The 22,670-nt window shown below is 42.7% G+C and overlaps 1 protein-coding gene across 3 annotated transcripts in view; it reads right to left on the bottom strand.

The window, feature by feature from the left end:
* Positions 1–22,670, bottom strand: part of DYM (dymeclin) — a 213,578-nt gene that overhangs the window by 17,246 nt on the left and 173,662 nt on the right. For 2 of the 3 annotated variants that reach the window (XM_051803670.1, XM_051803672.1), the window contains one exon: positions 16,245–16,358. In XM_051803670.1, coding sequence (XP_051659630.1) covers positions 16,245–16,358 — 114 coding nt within the window. Of the gene's footprint in view, positions 1–12,652; positions 12,722–16,244; positions 16,359–22,670 lie in introns of those variants that run through there. The other variant, XM_051803671.1, reaches the window with a different exon arrangement.

Here is a 22,670-nt window from a genome sequence, read left to right as displayed (position 1 = left end):
TAATGAAAGTATAGGGAGGCTTTCTAGGGAGGGGAACTTGGGGAATGTTATTTAGCCCGAGCAACTGCACAGCTCCGAAGCGAAGAGGGGCTGGGCCTTGGCCTGGAGCCCTCCTGTAAGATGTGCTGGACAGGGAGTGATGGGCTGCTCATGAGCACTGGGCTCCTGCCAAGCTGCTGCGAAGCCAAAGCTCTGCAGCTCTGGGCAGGGAAGCTCCTCTGTGCTCCCTTTCAAAAAAAAAAAAAAAAAAGGGATCATCCTTGAGGGTTAACAGAGTTCAAATGATGTGGCAGGCCAGCAGAATGGAAGTAGCTTTGAGAGACGTACACGTGCAGAATGTTGTTTACCAGGGTCAGAGCTCTGTTACCATGGGGAGCGACTTGGAAAGTCTCACACTGCTTTCCCATCATCTCATTTCTCCAGTGCTTGCTTTCTGCCTTGTATTTGGTGTCTCTTTCTTGTAGTAGCTTCCTTAAACCAATGAAATCAACCAATTTAATGTATCTGGTGTCAAACAACAGATACACAGACTGCTTCATGTTCCACTAGACCAGGTTACTCCAGCGTGGCCTTGGACACTTTCAGGGATCCAGGGGCAGCCACAGCTTCTCTGGGCAACCTATGCATCATGACCCTCACAGCCAAGAATTTTTTCCCAATATCTAATCTAAACATCCTTCTTCCCATTTAAATGACCCTATCTTTCTAAATGTCATGGAAAAATTAAATTTAGGGACTATTTCTTTATTTTTAAATTGCACATTTAAGTCAAAGCAGACTCACAGACAATGCAGTGTCTCAAGAACTCACATGGAAAATCAGATCCTGTTGCTGCACTCACTTCCAGTCTCACTGAGTATTTCACAGTACAATGGAAGGCCAAGACCAGGTTTCACTTGTGCATAAAGAAGTATTTGATTGATCTCTTTTGCCAACCCATGCTCCCTTTAGTGACCGGAGTTTGTGTGTCATGTCCTGACCCTTCCCCTCCACGAAGTTTGCACAGTACCTAACCTCACCTAACACCAGCTCCCCCAGCTATTACCTCTGGCAATGCCCTGAGCTAGGACGTTCTGCCACAGGCAGAGCAGCTTGGAAAACATTCCTCATCACGGGTGACAGCAGGAAAATGCCATCATTTTTGTCCTCCAAGACATTATTCCTAACAGCAATGGCTGCTGCTCCTCACTGCCCAACAGCATCCTCCTGGGTAAGAACCAGCTGGGGCACCTTTCCCTGGACACGAGATGAAGATGCTGAGAGGTCCCTCTCATGCTGTCTCTGTCACCAGTAGAGCACAACCAGACTCTTCTGATCCAAGGAAGGAGAAGATCTTTGCAGTGGACTTCCCTTGTGCCCCTTACAGAAATATTTTTCTGCTCCCTACAGGTAGCATAAAGAATTACACATTTACAATTACACATTTATTTCACAGCATCATAGACTTATGGAATGGTTTGGGTTGGAAGGGACCTTTACAGATCATCCAGTTCCACCCCCCTGCCATGGGCAGGGACACCTTCTGTTATCCCAGGTTGCTCCAAGCCCCATCCAACCTGGCCTTGAACAATTCCAGGGATGGAGCATTCAACACCTCCCTGGTCAACCTGTGCCAGTCTTTCACCACCCTCATCATAAAAAGTTTCTTCCTTATATCTAGTCTGAATCTATCTTTTTTTAGTTTAAAACCTTTCCCCTTCGTCTTGAGTGAAAAAAAGAAATAAAAACCCCTTTAATAACTGTTGTTACAGGACACTATTCCATCTTCTAAAGCCTCTGCATGTAACTGCATGAATTCTCATCTGAGCAGTAGATAATTACAACCCACAGGCTGCCACAGGCAAGGTTGAGACATTAATCAGCTTGGCTGGGTACAGGGCTGTGACTGCAGTTACGGCTCTGCAGAGCAGCAAAGGTGATGGCAAAGTGAAGACAACCACAGAAGATAAACAGCAAACTCCTGCACCACTGATCACCCTGCTCCTAGAAGGGTTTTATTTTTCTTTTTTCCAGTTTTATTGGTTCAGTCTCAGAATTAAGCCTCAGAACAACAACATATATTACTGTATTTATATAATATTACTATATTTGCATTTATACAGTTCAATTTTTTACTTTTACCTAGCGCATGTCTCCTGGCTGAGCAGGTAGGACCTTGTCATCTAAACTTCTCAGTTTATTCCCAAAACTAGTTTGGGATAGTGAAAACACTGTCCAGACCTCTGCAGAAGACTGACCTGCATAACAGTATTATACAATAGCTCTTCAGAAGCAACTATGGCAACTCCAGAATAAGGTGATTTCATTCCACTGTAATTGTTGAGCTTTGTAAAGAAAGCAATGACTTGGGAATGAAGTGACTGAATCCAGAATGCAGCTTCCAGAAGGTAACTGGAATAGTTTTCAGGGGTGGAGGGGACAGACATTAAGCCTCCATGTAAATATTAGTCTCCATGTAGACAGCAGCTTGGGAATAGGAGTGTCCAGTGCAAGCCCACCCTTCATCCTCATCTTGGCCAATGCACCTCATTCCTGAACTGCAGAATCACTGCTACTCAAGTCACTCACCCAAGCACCACCCTCCCACAAGCTACCTTGGCTTCTTGTGCAATACCCAGCTCTGATGCACTCCGTCATCCTGGGATGAAATGTGCTTCCCTGGATTTCAGTACGATAAACAAAGCCCTCTGTATGAGCAGGATGCAACTCTTCTAGAGAACTACAACTGAACTACAAGTAGGACATGAAGGAGAAAATAAAAATACACAATATACTGGATTTAAAAACTACTATTATCACTATAACCCTGAAGCCAGTGAACCCCCACCAGTGTGTCTGAGAATCCTACATGTAAGGTCTTTCTACATGCATTTATACGATTCAGTTTTACTACCTAGCACCCTGAAATAGTCTATTTTCAGCCAGTCCTTTATCCTGCATGTATTAACGAAAATTAGGATCTTAAGAAAGTGTTGAAGAAAGGTGAGGCCCTGGCACAGGTTGCCCAGAGAAGCTGTGGCTGCCTCACCCCTGGAAGTGTCCAAGGCCAGGTTGGACAGGGCTTGGAGCAACCTGGGACAGTGGAAGGTGTCCCTGCCCATGGCAGGGGGGTGGGAACAAGATGAGCTTTAAGGTCCCTTCCAACCCAAACCACTGATATGGTTCTAAACCCAAATGATGGTTCTAAACTGTTTGGAGCTTCCCCGGATCACAATAAAGGTCTTTTTGGGACCATGACAAGTTCACTCATTTTTCAACATATTATAAAGCAAGTGGATTTGAGTGTTAGTGCCACTTTGGCCTTGACCATCAACAGCCTGTCACTGACAGACATGAGGGATCTCCAAGCATGCACAGCCCCCAGCCATCTTCTGGCTTCCCTGGTATATAACAGAAAGGACCAGTGTTCTGAGATTCTCAGGAACATACCTGATGCACTGTTTTAAAATGGAAAATCATATTTATGCAAGGAATGCTAAGTTTGTAATATTTTTTAGTTAACTTGAGCTGCAGACACAGTTTTGAAAACATCTGATTTTTCCCGAGTCTCAGTTATGCCAGCAACGAGGCCAAGTCACCCACTTACCCTCCCCTGCAGTGGTTCAGCCTCACAGGATGCAGGCTGTGAACAGGGTCCCTGTGGCTGGCACCAGCCACAAGGCTGATCCTGCAACTCCAGCCATGTCCCAGTGAGCAGCAGATGAGACTTAAAAGGCACTTTCACAGGTTGTGGACAAGCTGTTTTCAGTCACATTTTATCTATAGCCAAAAATTGTCACAACGCTAAATAAGCTATGAGAGCTCTAAATATTCTCATATTTAAAAGACAAAAAACCCTCTGACGTACTAGATTGCAAAAATTCTTTTTACAGGATCTTGGTATAAGAAGCAATGGAATTAAGTGAGGCTGTATTACTTGCTGCCCCTATCAATTGATGCAGCAAGCACTTCCAGACATAATAATTACCATATGCATGCTGTGCTTTACCTCTGAGCTTATTAATTTCATACATGGCAGGTTACAACTATTGATTGCATTAAAACATACTGATGTGTTACAACAGAAATGCTCCTGCTGCAACACATCGTTGCACAAACTAGAATGATCCAAGTGAAACAGAAGCAGCTACCTGCACCCACCAGTGGACAACTTGCAAATGGTCATTTGTACATCCCCTCCTAAACACACAAACACAGTATTGAAAGGGGAGAATGACAGCAGTGAGCTCAGATGCCGAGGGAGAAAATTAGGGGGTCTTAAGAGACAGGTGTTAACCACTGGAGAGATGAAAAATCCCTAGGAGAATGTCCTACCAACATAAATAAATTAATAAAAATAAAGTGGCTCTTTTATTTCTCACTGCAATCTGCCCCACTGAGAATTTGCTAACATTTAGGTTGGATATTAGGAAAATTTCTTCACCAAAAGGGCTGTCCAGCCCTGGCACAGGGTAGTGGTGGAGTCCCCATCCCTGGAGGGATTTAAAAGTTGTGTGGTTGTGGCACCTTGGGATGTGAGTTAGTGCTGGGCTTAGGTGAACAGTTGGACTGGATGATCTCAGAGGGCTTTTCCAACCCAAATGATTCTACGATTGCCAACCAGCTCTGCCCTACAAACTTTGGAGTGACCTGAAGTTCGGTGAGTCTCAAAAAAAAAAAAAAAGCATCTGGATTTCTAGAAGTGCATTTGGTTTTTGAAGTTTGCTGAAAACATGATCTACAACGAAAGATGATGACATCCAAATAGCATCTAAAAAGAGTGGTGTCTACCTTGCCATTAGACAACTGGCTTTCTAACTACATGCAAACCCAGCAATACACTCAGAAACAACTGTACTTGGTTTTTTTGTTGTCATTCTATCTGCATAATTAAAGACATATTTCTATTCAATTCTGGTTAAGCTTCTAAAGATTATATATAACCTGCTTTAAAGACTCCCTGTAAACAACAAGACAATGTTTACATTTTTAATAAATTTTAATTTACACTCCTCTACTTTAGAACTATATTTCAAACAAGAATACACTGAATTCAATAGGCAAATCTCATATTAGCATAATTTAACTGCCCTAAAATCATTCAGTTGTCCTAAAATAATATTTGTAAAGACAGTGGCAACTGTGATGCAAAGGAGCAAGTACAACAGGCAAAATTAGTAGTATATTCATACAGGGTGAAAGTGTGTCAGCAATTTCCAGAAACCTTTAAAAGTAGGAAGGAGTCTGGCTTTTTTTTTTTTTTTCCCTCAGCAAAAGCACTATAAACAAGGTACAAAGAGTTAATACATCCTTCCTACTTCTGAGAGCAGGAACGGGCCCGATTTCGTCAGTGAGGTTTGGCAACGTGTGAAATCCTGTAACCAATTCCATTTCCTGATAAATGAACGGTCCACAGGGGAAAGTCAGCCAGAGGCTTTGGGAACTGCCGAGTGCTCAGACATGACCGAGAGGCTCCTGGAAGGAGCCAGACTGTCTCTTTGCTTATCGCCGCCCAGCCGAGCGGCACCAGCGGAACGCCGGCGCTGCCAGGCTCCATCCCGGGCCGGATGGAGGCACAGGGCGATGGCACTTCATCGGCACGTGGGATCCCCCCCAAAAAACAAACCAGCACACCCCTCACATCAGACTTTAGGGACAGGGCTGGGAACACGTGGTTGTGTAAAACAGGTGTTGGGACGGGGCTTGTGACGGGTCCGTGTTGTTTATGTGTTTCGGAGTCAAGCGCTAGGAGTGACTCGGTATTCTGGAGTTTAGAATCTTCCCCCCTTGCCCTTCCAACAGGAAAAAGCCAAATACAGAATGATAAATCATTCATTATTGGGTAGATTCTGGCATTAGTGAGGCTTTGAAGGAGGGGTTTTCAGTTGGAGCTGTAGGGTGTGTTGTGTCGAGAGCTGAACGTCACTCTCCAGTTTTAAAACCACTCTTGGTTTTAAACTATAAATGGATTTTTTGTGAACTTATCATAAATGTGACTGATAGACTTACTGAATGTTAACAGTAAATATCAGCTCTAATTGCAAAATGACAAATGTGCCTCAACCCAAGCTCAGCCCTGAGTTTCTGAGCTATTTAAATAACAATTTTTCAGACAGAGTTAATCTGGATGTTTGTTCACTTTTGTATTATTACAAATCAATTCACAACTCACAACACTTTTATAGGAAATTCGAGTAGCTTTACACAAACAGATTTGAACTTCCAAAAGTCTAAAATTTGAGCTTGTAAAAAAAGAATAAAATATTGCCAGTCTGATGACCCCTGAAGGGAAGTTAAAACAAAGAAAAAAAAAAAAAGCTCAAATAATAACTTCAGGCCCTTCATTACCAAAATCCTGGGTAACTTTTCAAGTGGCTTGCAGGCTTTTAATAGCAACAACGTCTGCAATTGATTACCTCCCCCAGCACAACCAGATGTCTCAGGGACAGGGAGAAAGTACTGTGGGTTTGGAGTTTCCTGGGATGCAGAACATCCTATCACTGAAAGACAAAACATCTGAAATGGAAGGTGAGGAAGCTAAAGAAATATTATGCTTGTTCTCAAAGTGTCTGAATCCAGTTTTACTGCATTTCCTAGTTCTTTAGAAAGCCCAGGATAAATTCTTTCTTGCTCCCAAGGAAACTGCTACTCACTTGACTCAGTCTGCCCCCTTATCACACCCACCACTATCCATGGCTCTGCTGGGATCTTGGATGCTTTCTGCTCAAGGCTGTGACAAAAGCCAATAACATAAAAAACCCCCAGTTCTCTATATTCACTATCTACCCAGGTCTGCAAAAACAGTACTTAGTCTTGGAGGAACATCAAAGCAGGACTTGAGACATAATACCCACTCTTAGACCAAACAAACTCCCCATTCCCACTTCTCCTTCCATGACTTTACTCACCTTAATTATTGCACCCTTTAGCCCTCAGATGAGAAAAGCAAAGGGAAGAGCTGAAAGGGATACAAGAAGGATATGGTCTTCTTTGGAGCATCTGGATATTTACAACTCTGATGCCTTTAAAGGATCCTTGATCCTTTTTGAGCTACTGCTCTGTTTCAACCAAATACTGAGATGACTCGACATAGAACATCGCATAACAAGCAAGAAACACTACAGCAGGAAAACAAGTAGTCTTCTTTCTCCTCTCTTCAGGCTGTGGCTTTAAACTGGGGGATAACACTGCAGGGTATGGAGTGCCATGGACTGGTTGACATAAGTAAAACGCAGCACTGCAACATCAGCATTTCTATCACAGAACGACAGAATGGTTTGGCTTAGAAGGGACCTTTAAGTTCACTTTGTTCCAACTCCACAGGCAGGGAAATCTATCACTATCCCAGGTTGCTCCAAGCCCCATCCCACCTGGCCTTGAACACTTCCAGGGATGCAGCAGCCACAGCTTCTCTGGCCAATATATGCCAGAGCCTCATCACCCTCACAGCCAAGAATTTCTTCCCAATATCTAATTTAAACCTATAACAAGTAGTCAAAACACATCGAAGGGATTCAGGCATCAGTGTCTTATTTCAGTTATAACCTGTAAAATAAATCGCTCATCAAAAAGGATGGTTAAAATGTAAACTATTCAACATGGGAGCTTGCAACAGCTGAATGGGTTTTGTGTGGGCAACCAAGACCCACTCCCAGCTCCTCTGAACTGCCCGTTCACTGGTTAACGGGGCTCCATCACCACTTCAGCCCAGGTGGTAAAGCTCAGGAGTTCACAGACTCAGTTTTCCTACTCTGTTCACACACAGCACAGGAAGAAACACAAGGACCTCATGCCATGAGACCCTGACCAGGCTGCTGACCATCGCAGCAGCTCAACTTTCTGAGCTACCGCGCAGTCAATGCGACGCCTACAAAACAGCAGCCAGGGAAACACAGGAGAGGGCAGGGAGAAGTGAAGTGCAGTCCTTCTTCCCTCCTAATTAATACCAGTCACTGTGAGCCACATGCTCCCCACCACGGGACACGCAAAAGCCTTGGGTCCTGCCTGGTGTCCTGCTCACATCATGCCTGGTGGCATCTCATAAGCATGAAGATATAGCTCGACAAACTTAAGAATGTTGGAGCCAACAGCAAAACTCTCCAGTGAAAGCAGGATTTTCCCCATGGAAATGAATGCTTCAGTGACTAGGAAGAAAACAAGGCTGAAGTTCTCAGTTTATTCTTAATCTGAGAAGAAAAGCTTTATACAGCGCTCTAAGTCGAAAGCATGATTACTATTTTCTGTTCGAAGGGATTTTTGGCTGCTTTACAGTAAGAAACTGATATTACATGAGAAACAGTTTAAAGATCAGAGATTCAAGAGTTTGCTAATGCATATTTTCCTATGTTGATGCTGCAATGATGTTTATATTACTCTTCAATAGGGAGGTGTCAGAAAAGCATTAATATGTTTTTAACTGTGTGCCAGGCAGACAAGCAAAATAAAATAGCTGGTTTTTTTTTTTCTTGTTCTAGTCAACAATGCCAAAAGTTACTGTTTATTTTTCTCCGCCCCCATGGAAGAATTTATAACCACTGAAGTAAACTGAAGTTAAAAAGCTGTTTTTAATCTCAAAATTGAATGACAGCCGCTGTGTAAAAGCAAACCTATATTGTCTGGGTTCTCAGGAACATTCACATTTGAAAAATTAAGTTTCCTGGATTCGTTTGAGGGGTGGGGATTTTTTTTTTTCTTTTTTGGGTCCCTTTTCCCCATAATGCTAGGAAAAAATAATTTAAAAACTGTGATACTGTAAGAAAACTGGGGAAAGGTGGAGAGCACATCCCCTTTTCAAGCAGCCTTGAGAGTAACATGTAAATACGGTGTTGGTTCCAGCGTGAGTGAACTCTCTTTGGGAGTGCCAAAGAGAGGTTGTGAATGCCACAGTGCACACCACTGGTGTTGGACCTGGCAGCACTCAAACACATAAAATACTCAGCTGTAATCCAGACCTTGTGTGCAAAAGGACTCCTCTTACACCACACCAAAGAAACCCAAACCTTAACCTGCATGTCAGTCAAAATCCATGCAAACACTTACGGGAATAGGTATCCGTATGAAGAGTTCAGGTTGGGGGTTTTTTTTCACATGAAAGTATTAAAGCAAACTTTGAAAAATAAATAAATAAGCTTTATAAGTGACTCACCAACACTACCAGCCTATGCCAACATTTCAAACATCTTGAGTCCAGCAATATGAAGCACCCTGGATTGTAAATTTCAAGGCAAACTACATTTCGAAAGACTGAAGCATAATTTATTTCTCCTTCCCAAAAGTCTCTAAGTTAACTGATTTCTTCCATCTTACCTGAAGGATGCTTCTGAAAATGAAGTGTTGTTAGCATTCAATCCAACTCATCAGCTGTATTTGCATTACACGTAGCTACAAACAAGGCTCTCTGAAGACTGCTGAAACCCACCTCTAACCAAGGAACAACAGGATTCACCACATTTTAAAAGACTTTTGAACAAATAAGCGTTCAAAAGCCTTGTAGATGTGACACCTGGGGACATGGGTTAGTGGCGGCCTCTGCACTGCTGGGGGAACAGCTGGACTTGATTATTTTAGAGGGCTTTTCCAACCTAAGGGATTCTGTGATTCTACGACTTTAAATCCACAGATGTCAAAGCAAATTTACTTTGGCCCTTGGCATTTTCAGTGTTAAAGGAAAGCAATCAGGTATACAAGTAAGTTTTTTTGTTGCCATGCCACACGTTCTAAGTAGCTACTCAGGTCTACCTCCTATCAAAGACACATTTCTGTGGATTATCATATTAATGTTTAAAAGTGAGGGAGGTATTTATTTCTGAACTAAAACTCCAAAGCTTTCGTTCTCTTCTGGGATAATGCAACTATTTTTCTTTCTGTAAGTTTTTAAAACGCACAGTCAAGAGTTCCCATACTATGCATTATGTCAGCAAGTATCTAACTCCAAGCACTATAATAATCACAGTTTTTCCATAACATTTTTCACGTACTTTAGATCTTGCCTACACACAAGTTTGCACCATTTAATTAAATAGATTTAAATGATATAAACTCTTGCTTGGACGCACCTATTATAAAGTGGTGTCATTCAGTTTAGTTTCAGCTCATTCTCAACAATTTAAGTAGCCAGGCTTACATTAATAGAAAAGCACCTGCATGAGGGTTTGCCCTGGCTCAGACAGACAGACAGGTTTATAATCCCACTGTAAGATCAGGCAGAGTCAGCTGAGTGCAGACATGTCTTCGGCTGCTCACAGTTTCACGATGATAAGTTGTTTTCTGACCACAAAGCCCATCAAAACTTTCAAGATGATTTTTTTCCCCCCCTGGAATTTTGATTACCCAAAATAATATTTCTCAAGGAACAAGGAGCATATTCTTTTCTACTTGAGATCTCTGAGAACAAATGCCTTCAAAAGAAATGTGAGTTATTGTCCATCACTTACAGGTCAGCTCACGGAAGCAGGGAAGTCTGACATCTTAATTGAGGGTATAAACTGTCAGAAGGAAATATACAATCCATAAATATTCTTATTCTTAGCATATGGTTGGTGTTTTGGAAAGGCCCAAAAAGCACTCTGTTTAAAAGTTTCTTACACTTCTCTCACTAATCTGATCTTCTTCAGGTTAAGGGTTAACAGCAGCTGAGGGTCAGCAAGAGGAAGTCTGTGTTATAGGCGCCTGCCTAGCGTCAGACCTAAGGATGTATTAGACACAATCAGCTTCCACTATTGTAAGATCTTTGACCTTTCAGCCAGATGGGAAAAAAAAAAAAAGATAAATATCAGGAAGAACTGTATGAATTTATTTTTTAAGGAAGTTTTCTGTCTCTCTTGCTTAGTGCTGTGCCCTGGAGATCTGTAAAGGAGTTGCTGGTCTCTGTAACTCCTCTGTCCCTACCTCTTTATGGTGTCACACAGAGTTAATTTTTGCACTATTTCACACAAACCCAGGCAGTAAGGAACTGTTACAGCAGTAAAACAAACACAAGAAAGCTGTATGCAGTTTTTAGAGCAATTACAGATCTGCCCCAAGGTTTAATTTAGATCATTAAAGACCATTGGTCTGCATCGTGAATCCATTACCTGGCCATGGACAAATAACAAGCACTCAGGACTATGGACAGCAGGACTCCAGGAAAAAAGAAATCATCACAAGCAATCCTAATAAAAGGTGGAGCAATGGGTGGTCTGTTGGGATCAACAGAGTGCATATATAGGAAACTTTAACCATTTCCTTTGCAATCTGTGATGTTGTGTGAGTGCTGCCCATGTCCTGCCCCTCTTCATGGTGTGATGGCACAACTGACTGCTGAACAGATGTCAGTTCTCCTCCCTGGGAGGAGCATCTGTAGAAGCAGGAAAACCATTCTAGAGACAGCTCAGTACCCAAACCAAGAAATTTCTTAGGTTCCTTCAGTAGCGGGGACTTCACATGTGCTTTCTTTTATGGCTACTCCTCTTTCCAGATTTTCCATGAGCACAAGTCTGAGGAGGAGTGGCTGAGTGAGCTGGGAGGGCTCAGCCTGGAGAAAAAGAGGCTCAGGGGGAAACTTCTCCCTCTCTCCAATTCCCTGACAGGAGGGTGGAGCCAGGTGGGGGTCGAGATCTGCTCCCAGGGAACAAGGGACATGACAAGGAGAAACAGCCTCAAGGTGTGGTAGGGGAGGCTTAGATTGGACAATAGGGAAAATTTCTCCATGGAAAGGGCTGTCCTGCCCAGGGTAGTGGTGGAGTCTGCACCCCTGGAGGGATTGAAAATCTGTGTGGATGAGGCACTTGGGGACATGGGTTAGTGGTGGCCTTGGCAGTGCTGGGGGATGGTTGGACTTGATGGTCTTGGAGGCATTTTCCAACCTAAATGATATTCTATGAAAATACCTAAGCTTGAAATCCCCTGTTGAATTCACTGCCACCTCAGTCAACAGCCACATTATTTTTATGACACTTTTGGTAGCTGAACTTTTGGTGCTGGTGCTGCTTCCCAGGGTAATGAGCTCGGGACACAAAGGTGCTCTGGTCCAGGTCCCAGGCAGTATCTGCTATAACTCTGATGATAATTTACTCTTGCCCTGTGCTCTGCTGCCTCAGTGATTAGGAGCTTTCTCCAGTGAAAGAGATGGAAGCTGATGGAGTTGGAAGTACATTGTTAATAGAAGGGGAAACATATGAGAAGTGCTTTTAACACCTAAAGCGAACCGTGTTCTGTTAAGAGACTGAAGGCTTTTACCTCTGCTCCTTTTACATATTATGTGAAATTTTAATGCCCATTGAACTCAAATGCACTTTAATAAATATTGAATTTTGTACCATACCAAAAAGGTGCAAGTTGATGGCATAGTGGCACATCTGCATAGCACATGAAGAACATCTGACAGAGCACACACTGATGACAAAATACTCATTGACATGAAGAGAAAAGGCATAGGAGAAAAACACAAGCAGCTCAGAAAATGCTCATGAAAATCAAATCTCTACCTGAAGTGGTTTAGCTAATGGGAACTTTTCTTTTAGAAAGCATTAAACGTGGCCTCCCAAGTGTGATCACTCCATGAACCCAAATGTCAGCTTCCAGTCACTAGCTGGCATTTGAAACAAGTTTTCCCACTTATTGCAAAAGAGTGATTATCTGCTGGCTAACTCCCCTTGAAACCCTGAGATAACTCACAGGCTCCAGACATGGTCCCACTTCTCTCACACTCCTAATCCAGAAAGTACAGATAGTTCACCAAAAGGGAAGAGAGGCAGCCTGAGAACTTTAAAAAAAAAAAAAAAAAGGAACGAATGAGGCCAATTTTCACCTATCACTGTGATCTCTAAATTGCCTTTAATAAGCTTCTGCAATATACCAGGGAGCCTGGATTGTGGGCTGCTCGTCTGCGAAGGAGACAGCTCTATCTCCACGCCGTAGCTTCTGCCTCCATCCCTGGCATATTAACTTCATTTATCTCCTCCCACAGACTGAGGGAGAAATAACTAGCTCTTGATTTCAGCACCTGCCCTTTATCTCTCTGTTTGTGCAGAAGTCTTCTAAAAGGCTAATTACTCAGCTTGGACCTTCTCTGCCTTCCACAGTGCACGGCTAAAAGCATACGCTTAAAATAATGTTAATTGTATTATTTGTCTCCAGTCAGACTGCTCCAGGACTGGAAGGAAAATCTGAGTTAGATTTCCCATTTCCCAACAATTATTTGCTAAGAAAATTCAAGATACCTTTCCTAACACAGACACACACACTCACATATAATATATATTTATCCATGACCTACTCCTACCACACATGCTCACTTTGCACCCCGTGTTGCTTACCACAGTGAAAAGGGAGCAGGAGCACCAGGGTGTGCTACAAAACTGATAAGCTCCATTATGCAGATCAGGATCGTGGCTCTAAGTGCTGTTATTTTTAGTTGACTGTTGATTCATGTTTGAACTATGGGCTAAGCAACTGACTGGGACCCGAGTGCATGTAACGCCTCTTGAATGCTCACTTCCTCGACAAAGGCCAAGATAAGCAACTTGAAAACATTCACTTGAAAACATCCGTGCATACATTAGGTACTTCACATAAGAAAAAAACCATCATTGTCTGAGCTGCAAGGAAACAGGAGTGCTTTAGTCCTCTTTTTTCCAAATCATACCCATGTTTCAAATGCCTCCCCTGAGTGCTTCAGCTGAAGATGGTTATTTCTAGGAGGTAGGAATAATGTCTCTGCAGGGTCTCTTGTACTTTAGAACACTTCAGTATTGCTGTGGCAAAAGGCAAAGACGGCTTGAAAATTAATTAGCAATTAATTGCAAAGTTGATCCATAAATTCTCAGGGTTGAACTCCACAGCTTTGCACACTATAATTACATGTTGGTTGTGTCAACACAGATGCAACAGATTTGTAATTCCTCCAGACATTGTCCAAGCTGGCTGGGCACAAGTTGACCCCTATCCTGTTTGCACCTTGAATCCTGGGGTCAGTTCTGGGCCCCTCAGAAGGACACTGAGATGCTGGAGCGTGTGCAAGGAAGGGAATGGAGCTGGGGAAGGGTCTGGAGCAGCAGGAGCAGCTGAGGGAGCTGGGAGGGCTCAGCCTGGAGAAAAAGAGGCTTGGGGGGGACCTTCTTGCTCTCTGCAACTCCCTGAAAGGTGTCATCAAAGAGAGTGTGGGTAGGGCTGCTCCCACCCATCCAGACTTGCCCAGAGAGTGTCATTAAAGACATGTGGATTAAAGCTTTCTCCTTTATTTAGCTGCTGAAAATTCCTGAGAGTTGCCAGAGTTATTGTGTAACTATATCTTCAGTCTGATCTTAATATGAGTTTGTCAAGCTTTAGAATAGCTTCCCCTGAAAACCTCAGAGACTGAAGTGGGAAGGCCAGAGGAACTGTGAGACTCTCCTATGAGAGAGGTACAAGGACAGAGGGTACCCAGACTCACAAGGTCATTTCTACAGGAGGGAAACACATGCTGCTCATCATCACTGCCTGTGCAAAGGAAGGATGTTATTTGCATGTACAAATATATGCATGACTACATGTGTATATATATATACACACATACCAAGGTCAATGTCATCAACTTTTCTTCACAGAGGACTGTAAAGAAAAAACTTGCTCTGGCCAAACTGCTGCTCAGCAGAACTATTTAAAAAAAAAAAAAAAGGACAAAACTTCTTCAGTGTAAGTGGGCAGTATAGAAGAATTACGTGCCAGGCTGGCTGTGTTCACTTGGTAACTCTGTCCCCAAACTCAAGTCCTCCAGAGGAAAGGGAATTTCTCCAAACCACACTAAGCATCCTTAAAAATGGAAGTACTCAACTGCTTGGTGAGGACTTTCAGAGCTTGGCACGTCACAAACTGTTGGTTTGTTGCTTTAAGTGGCAATATATAATTTTGAATACTGTATATCATTAACACAGAAAATTTAAACTTGATGGGATTTCACTCCAGAAACAGCATTTCTGTAAATTGTGGCCTGACATGTGAGTCTATGTGGCACACTAAGGAACTGACAAAACCTTAATTTTTTTGTAAGCAGTGAATTTATTTGGTGATGCCTCTTTGTCAAGAAGGAATCACTGCAGCCTCAGCGTAAGAGCTTTTAATTATCTGCACATAAGTTGTCACAGACAAAGCCGAAGTTCCAGTGTTCCTCTCTATCCACAGTATCACAGTGTAGCAAGGACACAACCTGAAGGGTTGGGTTTGGATACAACAACTCCTCTGGTGTTACTTAGGCTATTCCTGTACTGCGGCTCAGGACTTGGACCATGGACCAACCTCTCCCAAAGTAATTCAGTCTGAGTGACTAAATACGTGCCATCTCAGGGGCACAGGGAACTGCAGGAAAGACATCAGTATATGCAGCCAGCTAGACAATTCCCACTGGGTGTTTTAAAATTACCAGGGTATAAATAAATTACCAGCCGTCGCCAATGGCCGTGCGGACTCAGTGTGCCTTATCAGATGATATTTTCCTAAAGTTACCACGAAAGAAATGGGTCTTGAGAAGACACTCTCACTCTCTTATCACAGAGCAGGAACAAAAATTGTTCTGCCGAGAGCAGACCGTATTTAAAATATACTTGGCATAACAGAGAAGCAAAATTCATTGTGTTTAAAAAACTCCCATTTACTTACTTACCTACTTACACAGATTTCCTTATTGCAGTATTCAAACATCACACAGCCATTAATGGATTTTAGCTTCACAAAACCTGTCAAGTTGGTAAATCCCTCAAGAGATCTGAGAGATTCTCAGAAGAGAATAGAGAGGGCTGCTCAGGATTATACAGAAAGCTCATCATCATGTTGACCAGTCTTACAGGTCCTGAACTGATTTTCACTAGGTTGGGTAAGTCTTAACTAAAGCCCCAGAAATTTATCTTTATAGCATTTTATACAGACCCAGAAGGAGGTGTAGAACACTAGAGAAAGAAGAATAAATTAACTGGAAAAAAAAAAGAATGATCAAAATTTGGTTACAACAGAACTAAACAACAGATGGAGAGGTGAGGCTGCTTCTCCAAATGCGATGAAGAACACCTTAGCTTCAGCAAATTTTAATTCCTCCACATGCTTCAATTTAATAACTAATCATGAAAACTCACCCAAACATTTAGCAGAAATTAGGAATTTAAATATAAACATATACATACGGCAATCAACAGCGTAATCACTTTTCAGTCGCTATTGATAGGAGAAATGATGCTTTGACATTACAGATATAAAGGACAAATATGAGTAATTGATTGGAACAGTACACTTTAATTGATGAGGTCTTAAGCACTTACTCTTAGCCTGTCTTTGGGCAAAGCAACAGCTCCCTGCTTGATGATTTCCAGAACTCGCTCCACTGACAGCTCAGCTCCAGCTTGCTCTAATCGGGAGCTGAAAAAGCTGATCACCTGAAATGAAACATCAGAGCACATAAATAAATAGAAATGAAGAGATCTTGTATCAATTTGCACACGAAGCTGTCATCTTCTTTCTCAGCATTGTGTATCTGTGCTTCTTACTTGTTACTGCTTGTGTCACAGCCAGGGAGACTTTGTTAATGTCAAGTTAGCGCAATTCTCAGCATCCTCCCGCAGTCATTTTTAACAGACAGATGATTTTACAATTTAACACACACAGCTGAATTAATAAATTTACATTTTCAAGTACTGTGCACTGACATATGCCTATATTTCTATCTGTCAGTTCTGCACGTCAGGATTTTTTAGGTCTTCCTTTCTATAATTTGAGCTAGAAATTTACTCTGACTGTTGAGCATTAAAGTAAAATCATTATAATTTCAATGACTCCTGGACAAAAGGTTTTATGACAAGTACAAAATATCTCAGTATGAAAGTCTACATGATTTCCTGGGGGTTTTTGTAGCATTCAAAGCCACAGCGAGTGGATGGGGAAAAAAAAGTCCACAAAGTTCCCCTTCTCCCCAGATTAATGATCTGAAGTGCCCCAGGTACCTTCCCCATTACACATTCCAGACCCAAGGACCTGCACGTTCTCTCTCAATGCTCACATCCCCCAGTCACCTCCTCGGTGAGGCTAAGCTGATTTTCCCCATATTTCCCTCCCCACCCCCTTTTCTGTGACCCAGCTGGTCCTTGTTAGCTAGAACTCAAACTCAGTTAGGTCAGGCTTTAACTTTTATCCCTCTCCAAGCTCAGTAGGTCACACCAGAAGCAGACATCCCACCGGCAGTTCTCCATGTGGGACATCAGAAAACCTCCATTTCTATTGCTACTTTAATCCAAAAAGAACACACTTTGCAAAACCCATCCCTCATCCCAGAGGAACTCCGCAGTCACGCAGGGGATCCAGAACTGAAAACAACACAAAAAGGGTCCAGGGAAAAATTTCAGAGTCCTTTGGAAGTACCACACAACCCACTTGGTAGAACCTGTCTACACTTGAGCACCTGGGTACCCTTGGGCTGGAGGCAAGCACAGCTTTCCCTCATGGCAATGCTGATGGTAGTTCCCCAAAATCCCATCGGCTTCAGACACACTCTCCATGGAGAAATACTCGTGTCCACTTGTAACTGAATCACGGCCCCAGTCCATCGAGTAATCTTTGTTAATTCTCCCAAGTAGAAGGGGGGAAAAATGTATTATACTACAAAATCTCTGCTGAGCTCTCTTTGTTCTGTAGTGAGACACAGCTGGAGCCAGAAACCATTACCCTAATTATGCCTCCCAGCTCAGCTGCTGTTCATAAAACAAAGACAGCTGATGGCTCGATTACTGTGAGATTCAAATTTGTTGTTCCTTTTTGTGACCCCCCCTGAAAGCCCAGCCCTTGTTCCGAGCTGGGAGACTTGCTGGGATCTCTAGAAACTTGCACCGAGTGAGATAGAAGCAGGTTAAAGTTGCTGGAAGTTGCTTTTTGAGGTTGTTATGAGGTTTTGGTGCTTTTTTTTTTTCTGTTTTGTTTTAAACAACAGAAGTATGGAAATCAGTCAAGAGAAAATTCAGGTTTAACCTTCTGTGCTGTCCCTACTATTATCTCCGTAGTTGAAGAGAAAGGGAGAATTTCACTGCCTCTGGCAGACGCTGCAGGTAGGTTTTTACATTCTTACAGATAAGGACCTGTCGGATCTCTGTGATCTCTGATCCTTGGAAAAAAAAAAACCAGGAGTAGGAAGACATGCTGAGTTCATAAGCAAAGGAGCTGGAGGGAGGGACCAGAAATAACAGAGGAAAACGGCAAGAAAGAGCTTGTGCACAGAGCGTGAGGACCTCGGAGCGAGGCTGACATGGTTTTGGCAAAGAGTCTGGGACAAATTGCTGGTGGAGGATACACAGCTCACAGAGGAATGAGCAAGTTGCCCGCAAACTTCGAAAGAAAAAAACATCTTCCTGCATTTCAACACTCCTCTATTGTCAGTAATCACTGGTGAAACCCATCCTCGCCCAGGGCAGGCTCCTGCAGGGAATCCATCCCACTGGCGCTGCCTTGTTAGCTCAAGTTCTGCTAAACCACAACAAAAGCAAAATTTAGTATTTAGCTTTTAATTAAAAGGATAAAATACTATCACAATGCAAACATGTAAAAAACCTGAATGAAGCTCACAGATACTACCTGAATTCTGACGTTTCCTATTTTGGAAAGTCAAACCCTTCAACCTTAACATGTTTTTAAAAGACTTACGTTTTTGTGGTAAAGGTACTAATCTTGGCCAGGTAATATTTCACAAAGAACAAAAGCAAGACAGGCTTCCACTATTTGCAGGCTATGTCAGCATTTCACAAAACTTTGAATGGCTATTCTTGATACACAATTGATGACTGAAATTAAAAATACCGACTTTACAATACCACTTTCCTGTAGGTGTTATTTGTCTTACTACTTCAAACAGTATAGAATTGGAGTTACTCTCTTTTGGACCTTGAGAGCACAATACCCCAAGGAGATACTCAGGTACCCAATGAGTACCCCAATCAAATAAGAAAAAAGAAAAATAAAAATTAAAAAGAAGAAGATGAGTTATACAGAGAAGATCCTAAAAGAGGCATTTGCTTATTACCACTGTATCAGGAATAAAACTAAAAAGCATCCAGCATCACAGCCCTACTGCCCAAGCTCCCTCTGTAGCAGAGGGTCTAACACTTTACCTACTAATCTGGCCAAATGTAAAAATACAAAAGTTTAAAATTTAAGGAAGAGCAGCCTTTTCCTTTGAAAGTGCTTTAATTATCTTCCACCATTAAGTAACAGCTGCATTTAAAATAATAATGAAAATTAACAGATTTCAACTCTTTATCCAATTAAAAAGAAAATGAACCAGAAAAAACAAACTGGGTGAATAATAATAAATGAGTTTCAGGTTTTAGCACATGTTTTAAAGCCCAATGCTGAGCATATGACTGTAATGCATAAAAAAACACCCCCAGATCTTAGGGCAAATAAACAAGGCTGAGAGAGGGTGTTTTTTTGATATTCTGAAAATTAATTTTCTCATTATTTAGGCAACTGGGCTAAGAAAATAGAAAACAATTGCAAAGACTGCTCTAAGAAGAGGAATAAGAAGAAACTCCAGAAGTTGCTGTGAATTACTTGTATCCAAGTCCTGCTGAGTGCTGAAAGGCCTCTCCATGCAAGGAACATAACCCGTTCTGAAGAGCTCTCCCTCCAGTCTGGCTTCCATATTAACAGAGATTAAAAGGCACGTCTAATCCTGGATTAGACAACCCCTCATAAGGAATATCTCACCACTGTCCAGATAAAACAATGCACTGAAAGCAACTGGCACAGTGCAGAGTCTAATCCTGGCTGTGCGAGGTACCCAGACCTGTGGTGTGATGGGCATGAGGGACGTGGCCTGGTCACCACCGGCTTGGGAATCCCCAGGCTTTGTATTAAAATACCATTAATATTTAGAAACAAAAACTGGTTTCTATAGTGATTTCCAAAATTGGTTTGAACCACAGACTCATGGAATGGTTTGGGTTGGAAGGGACCTGGAAGACCTTCCAGTTCCAAGCCCCCTGCCATGGGCAGGGACACCTTCCACTAGAACAGGTTGCTCCAAGCCCCATCCAGTCTGGCCTTGGACACTTCCAGGGATCCAGGGACAGCCACAGCTTCTCTGGGCAACCTGTGCCAGGGCCTCACCACCCTCACAGGGAAGAATTCCTTCCTAGAGGTCAATGAGAAACTCATCTTTAGTCCTTCTGTTTTCTAAATAATAAACTTAGAGGTATTGTTGGAGATTAAAAGCACTACAAGAAAAAGATTAGAATGATTTCGAGGTGTTTTTCATTCAAAAGCAGTATTTTATGTTTTGGAGTTGTTTTTTTTTTTTTTTTAATTCTGAGGAAACAACCACAGCGTCTACTAATTTCACCCAACTATTGTTTTCAATTCGGCTGCAAGGCTGAAGAAAAGAAGTATTTCTCTTTCCTACAGCATGCACCAAGCAGCAGAGGTATCAGGGGCAAGATGTTTTCTCCACCTGGATTCTGAAGTGCTGCGAGGCCCGTGGCAGCCCAGGCAGTGGCACTGCCTAACTAACACTACAGCTACTCTCTCCTCCAGCTAAAAATAACAGCATGAAGCGCTGCTGCCTCCTCTGCCTGCAACTGTAAAGGTCAGCTCTGAGAGAGGAAGAAAATCACTCGGCACAAAATGAAAACATTTTTAAGCTGTTTCTGTCAATTTTTAATTCTTTTTCCCCCCCTTCAGAAAGCGACTGAAAGGGAAAAACACACATTTTGACCCTGGGTATTTTTATTTCCAGCCACACTCACCACTTTGAGAGTGATATGATGTACTGATGGCGCACTGAAAGGAGACGAAAAGAAGAAAACAAACCTCTTGTCATAAAGCATCACAGGATTAGCACTTCAGCTAAGTAGGAAAACATAAATCACAGCTACATTCAGTTGCCAACAGTCATACCTGGAGCAAAAGGGAGGCAAAGCCAACCCTCCCTGATCTAAGAAGGGATGAAACAGCTCCAGGTGATTCAACAGCAGGAGAAACACAAGAGGTTTATCAGCGAACTTGAAGTACTGAAGCTTTACAGGTTCATCTTGAAAAGAGGAGCATGTTCAAAGACATGTGAACTTTTCAAGATGCTATGCTCTTCTCTCCCCACTATTAGCAAAGCAAGTGGAGAGGAGTGGGGAGGAAAAAAGCCAGACAAAAAAGACCTAAACAAAAAAACCCCTTAGAATGTTTAACCAGGCTCTGGTAATCAGCAGGATCAAGATTTTCCGACAGACATTTTAAGGAAAACCATGAAAAGTTAGTTCTCAAGTCCTGCAGGTCTTGCAATAGGAGTTGCTATGCCAGAGCCAAACCAACTCAACTGAGTTTAAAATCTAGCAGGGAAATGCCTTCAGAGAATTAAATTCCTAGTAGGAAATTGCACCAATCAAGTCCTTTGCATCACTAAGCCATTGCCCCCGACCTCCTGATTCCTATCAGACTATTTTGCAAACAAAATTCCAGCAGCTCCTAGTCAAGCCTGTCCAACCACACGGTATCTGTCACTCGCTCATAGGAAATATGAGAGCAGTGAAAGCCAAGGAGTTCTCGCCGTGGCCATGAACCAAATGCATCCATAGGAATGACGAGCGAAGATTCCCCACCAAATTCCTGACACATCTGAGGTTGCTGACCAAGTTACAGACCACCTCTGAAGCAGAGGCATACAGACAGTTCCCAGCTGAAATATTTCTGCACAAGGCCAGAAGAGGAACCGTAACATTCCTCTCTGGTCACCATCCAGAAGAAGAATATCCCATTTAGCTAAATAAGATGCACAATATCCTATTAAGATGGCTTTCTAAAATGAAAAGTAAATTAATAAGAAACAGAAGGTATTTTGATTTCAGTTTCTTCTGTACAGCATTAATGGTTCCCATATGTCCCCAGTCAGCTGGCAATGGTGATTTTTAGATCCTTTATAAAAATCCAGGGACAAATAAGTAGTTTTCAATAACTGATGACCCTTAGAGTTTTACCCATTCTTGCCTCAATGATGATGCACACAGCAGTTATGTGTTATCTCCAGAGTAAATGGAATGGCACAAATCCTGAGGTGCAATCCAGAGTTACTGTGGCTAGGTCTGTACCACAGGTAACCCTGGCAATTCCTGCTCTGGTCAGAGCTCTGGAGGAGCTGCAGGGCCCCTTCCATATCCACCTGTGCCTACAGATCTGTTCTGGTCTGTCCTCTGCCCCAGCGTCATCCTGTCAAATGTCTGCTATCCAGAGGTCTCCAATGCTGAAGTCCCTGGAAACCTACCACAGTGCTTCATTATTATTAACCTTGGAAAGTGTTTCCTTATGACCTGTGAACCCACAAGTATGTGAAAAAGATTATTCCACTTCCTTTCAGAGCAATATTTTATTTGAAAAATGTCACATCACTTTCACCTTCCTTTGGCAAATCAGCACTTTCAGAGGTCCTGTTTTCTACAGCTCTTATTTCTCCCTGAAAGAAAGACTTTGAGGTTCTGGAGCGTGTCCAGAGAAGAGAATGGAGCTGGGGAAGGGTCTGGAGCAGCAGGAGCAGCTGAGGGAGCTGGAGGGGCTCAGCCTGGAGAAAAGGAGGCTTGGGGGGACCTTCTGGCTCTGCAACTCCCTGACAGGAGGGGGGAGCCCAATGGGGGTCAGGCTCTGCTGCCAGGGAACAAGGGACAGGATGAGAGGAAACAGCCTCAAGCTGTGCCAGGGGATGTTAAAGGCTGGATATTGGGAAA

This window comes from Manacus candei, unplaced genomic scaffold, assembly GCF_025592945.1.
Source record: "Manacus candei isolate 608988 ecotype Guabito, Panama unplaced genomic scaffold, ASM2559294v1 h1tg000059l, whole genome shotgun sequence".
Taxonomy (NCBI): domain Eukaryota; kingdom Metazoa; phylum Chordata; class Aves; order Passeriformes; family Pipridae; genus Manacus; species Manacus candei.
Note: the sequence above shows the minus strand (reverse complement) of the source record. Positions and strands in the feature narration are given on the sequence as shown.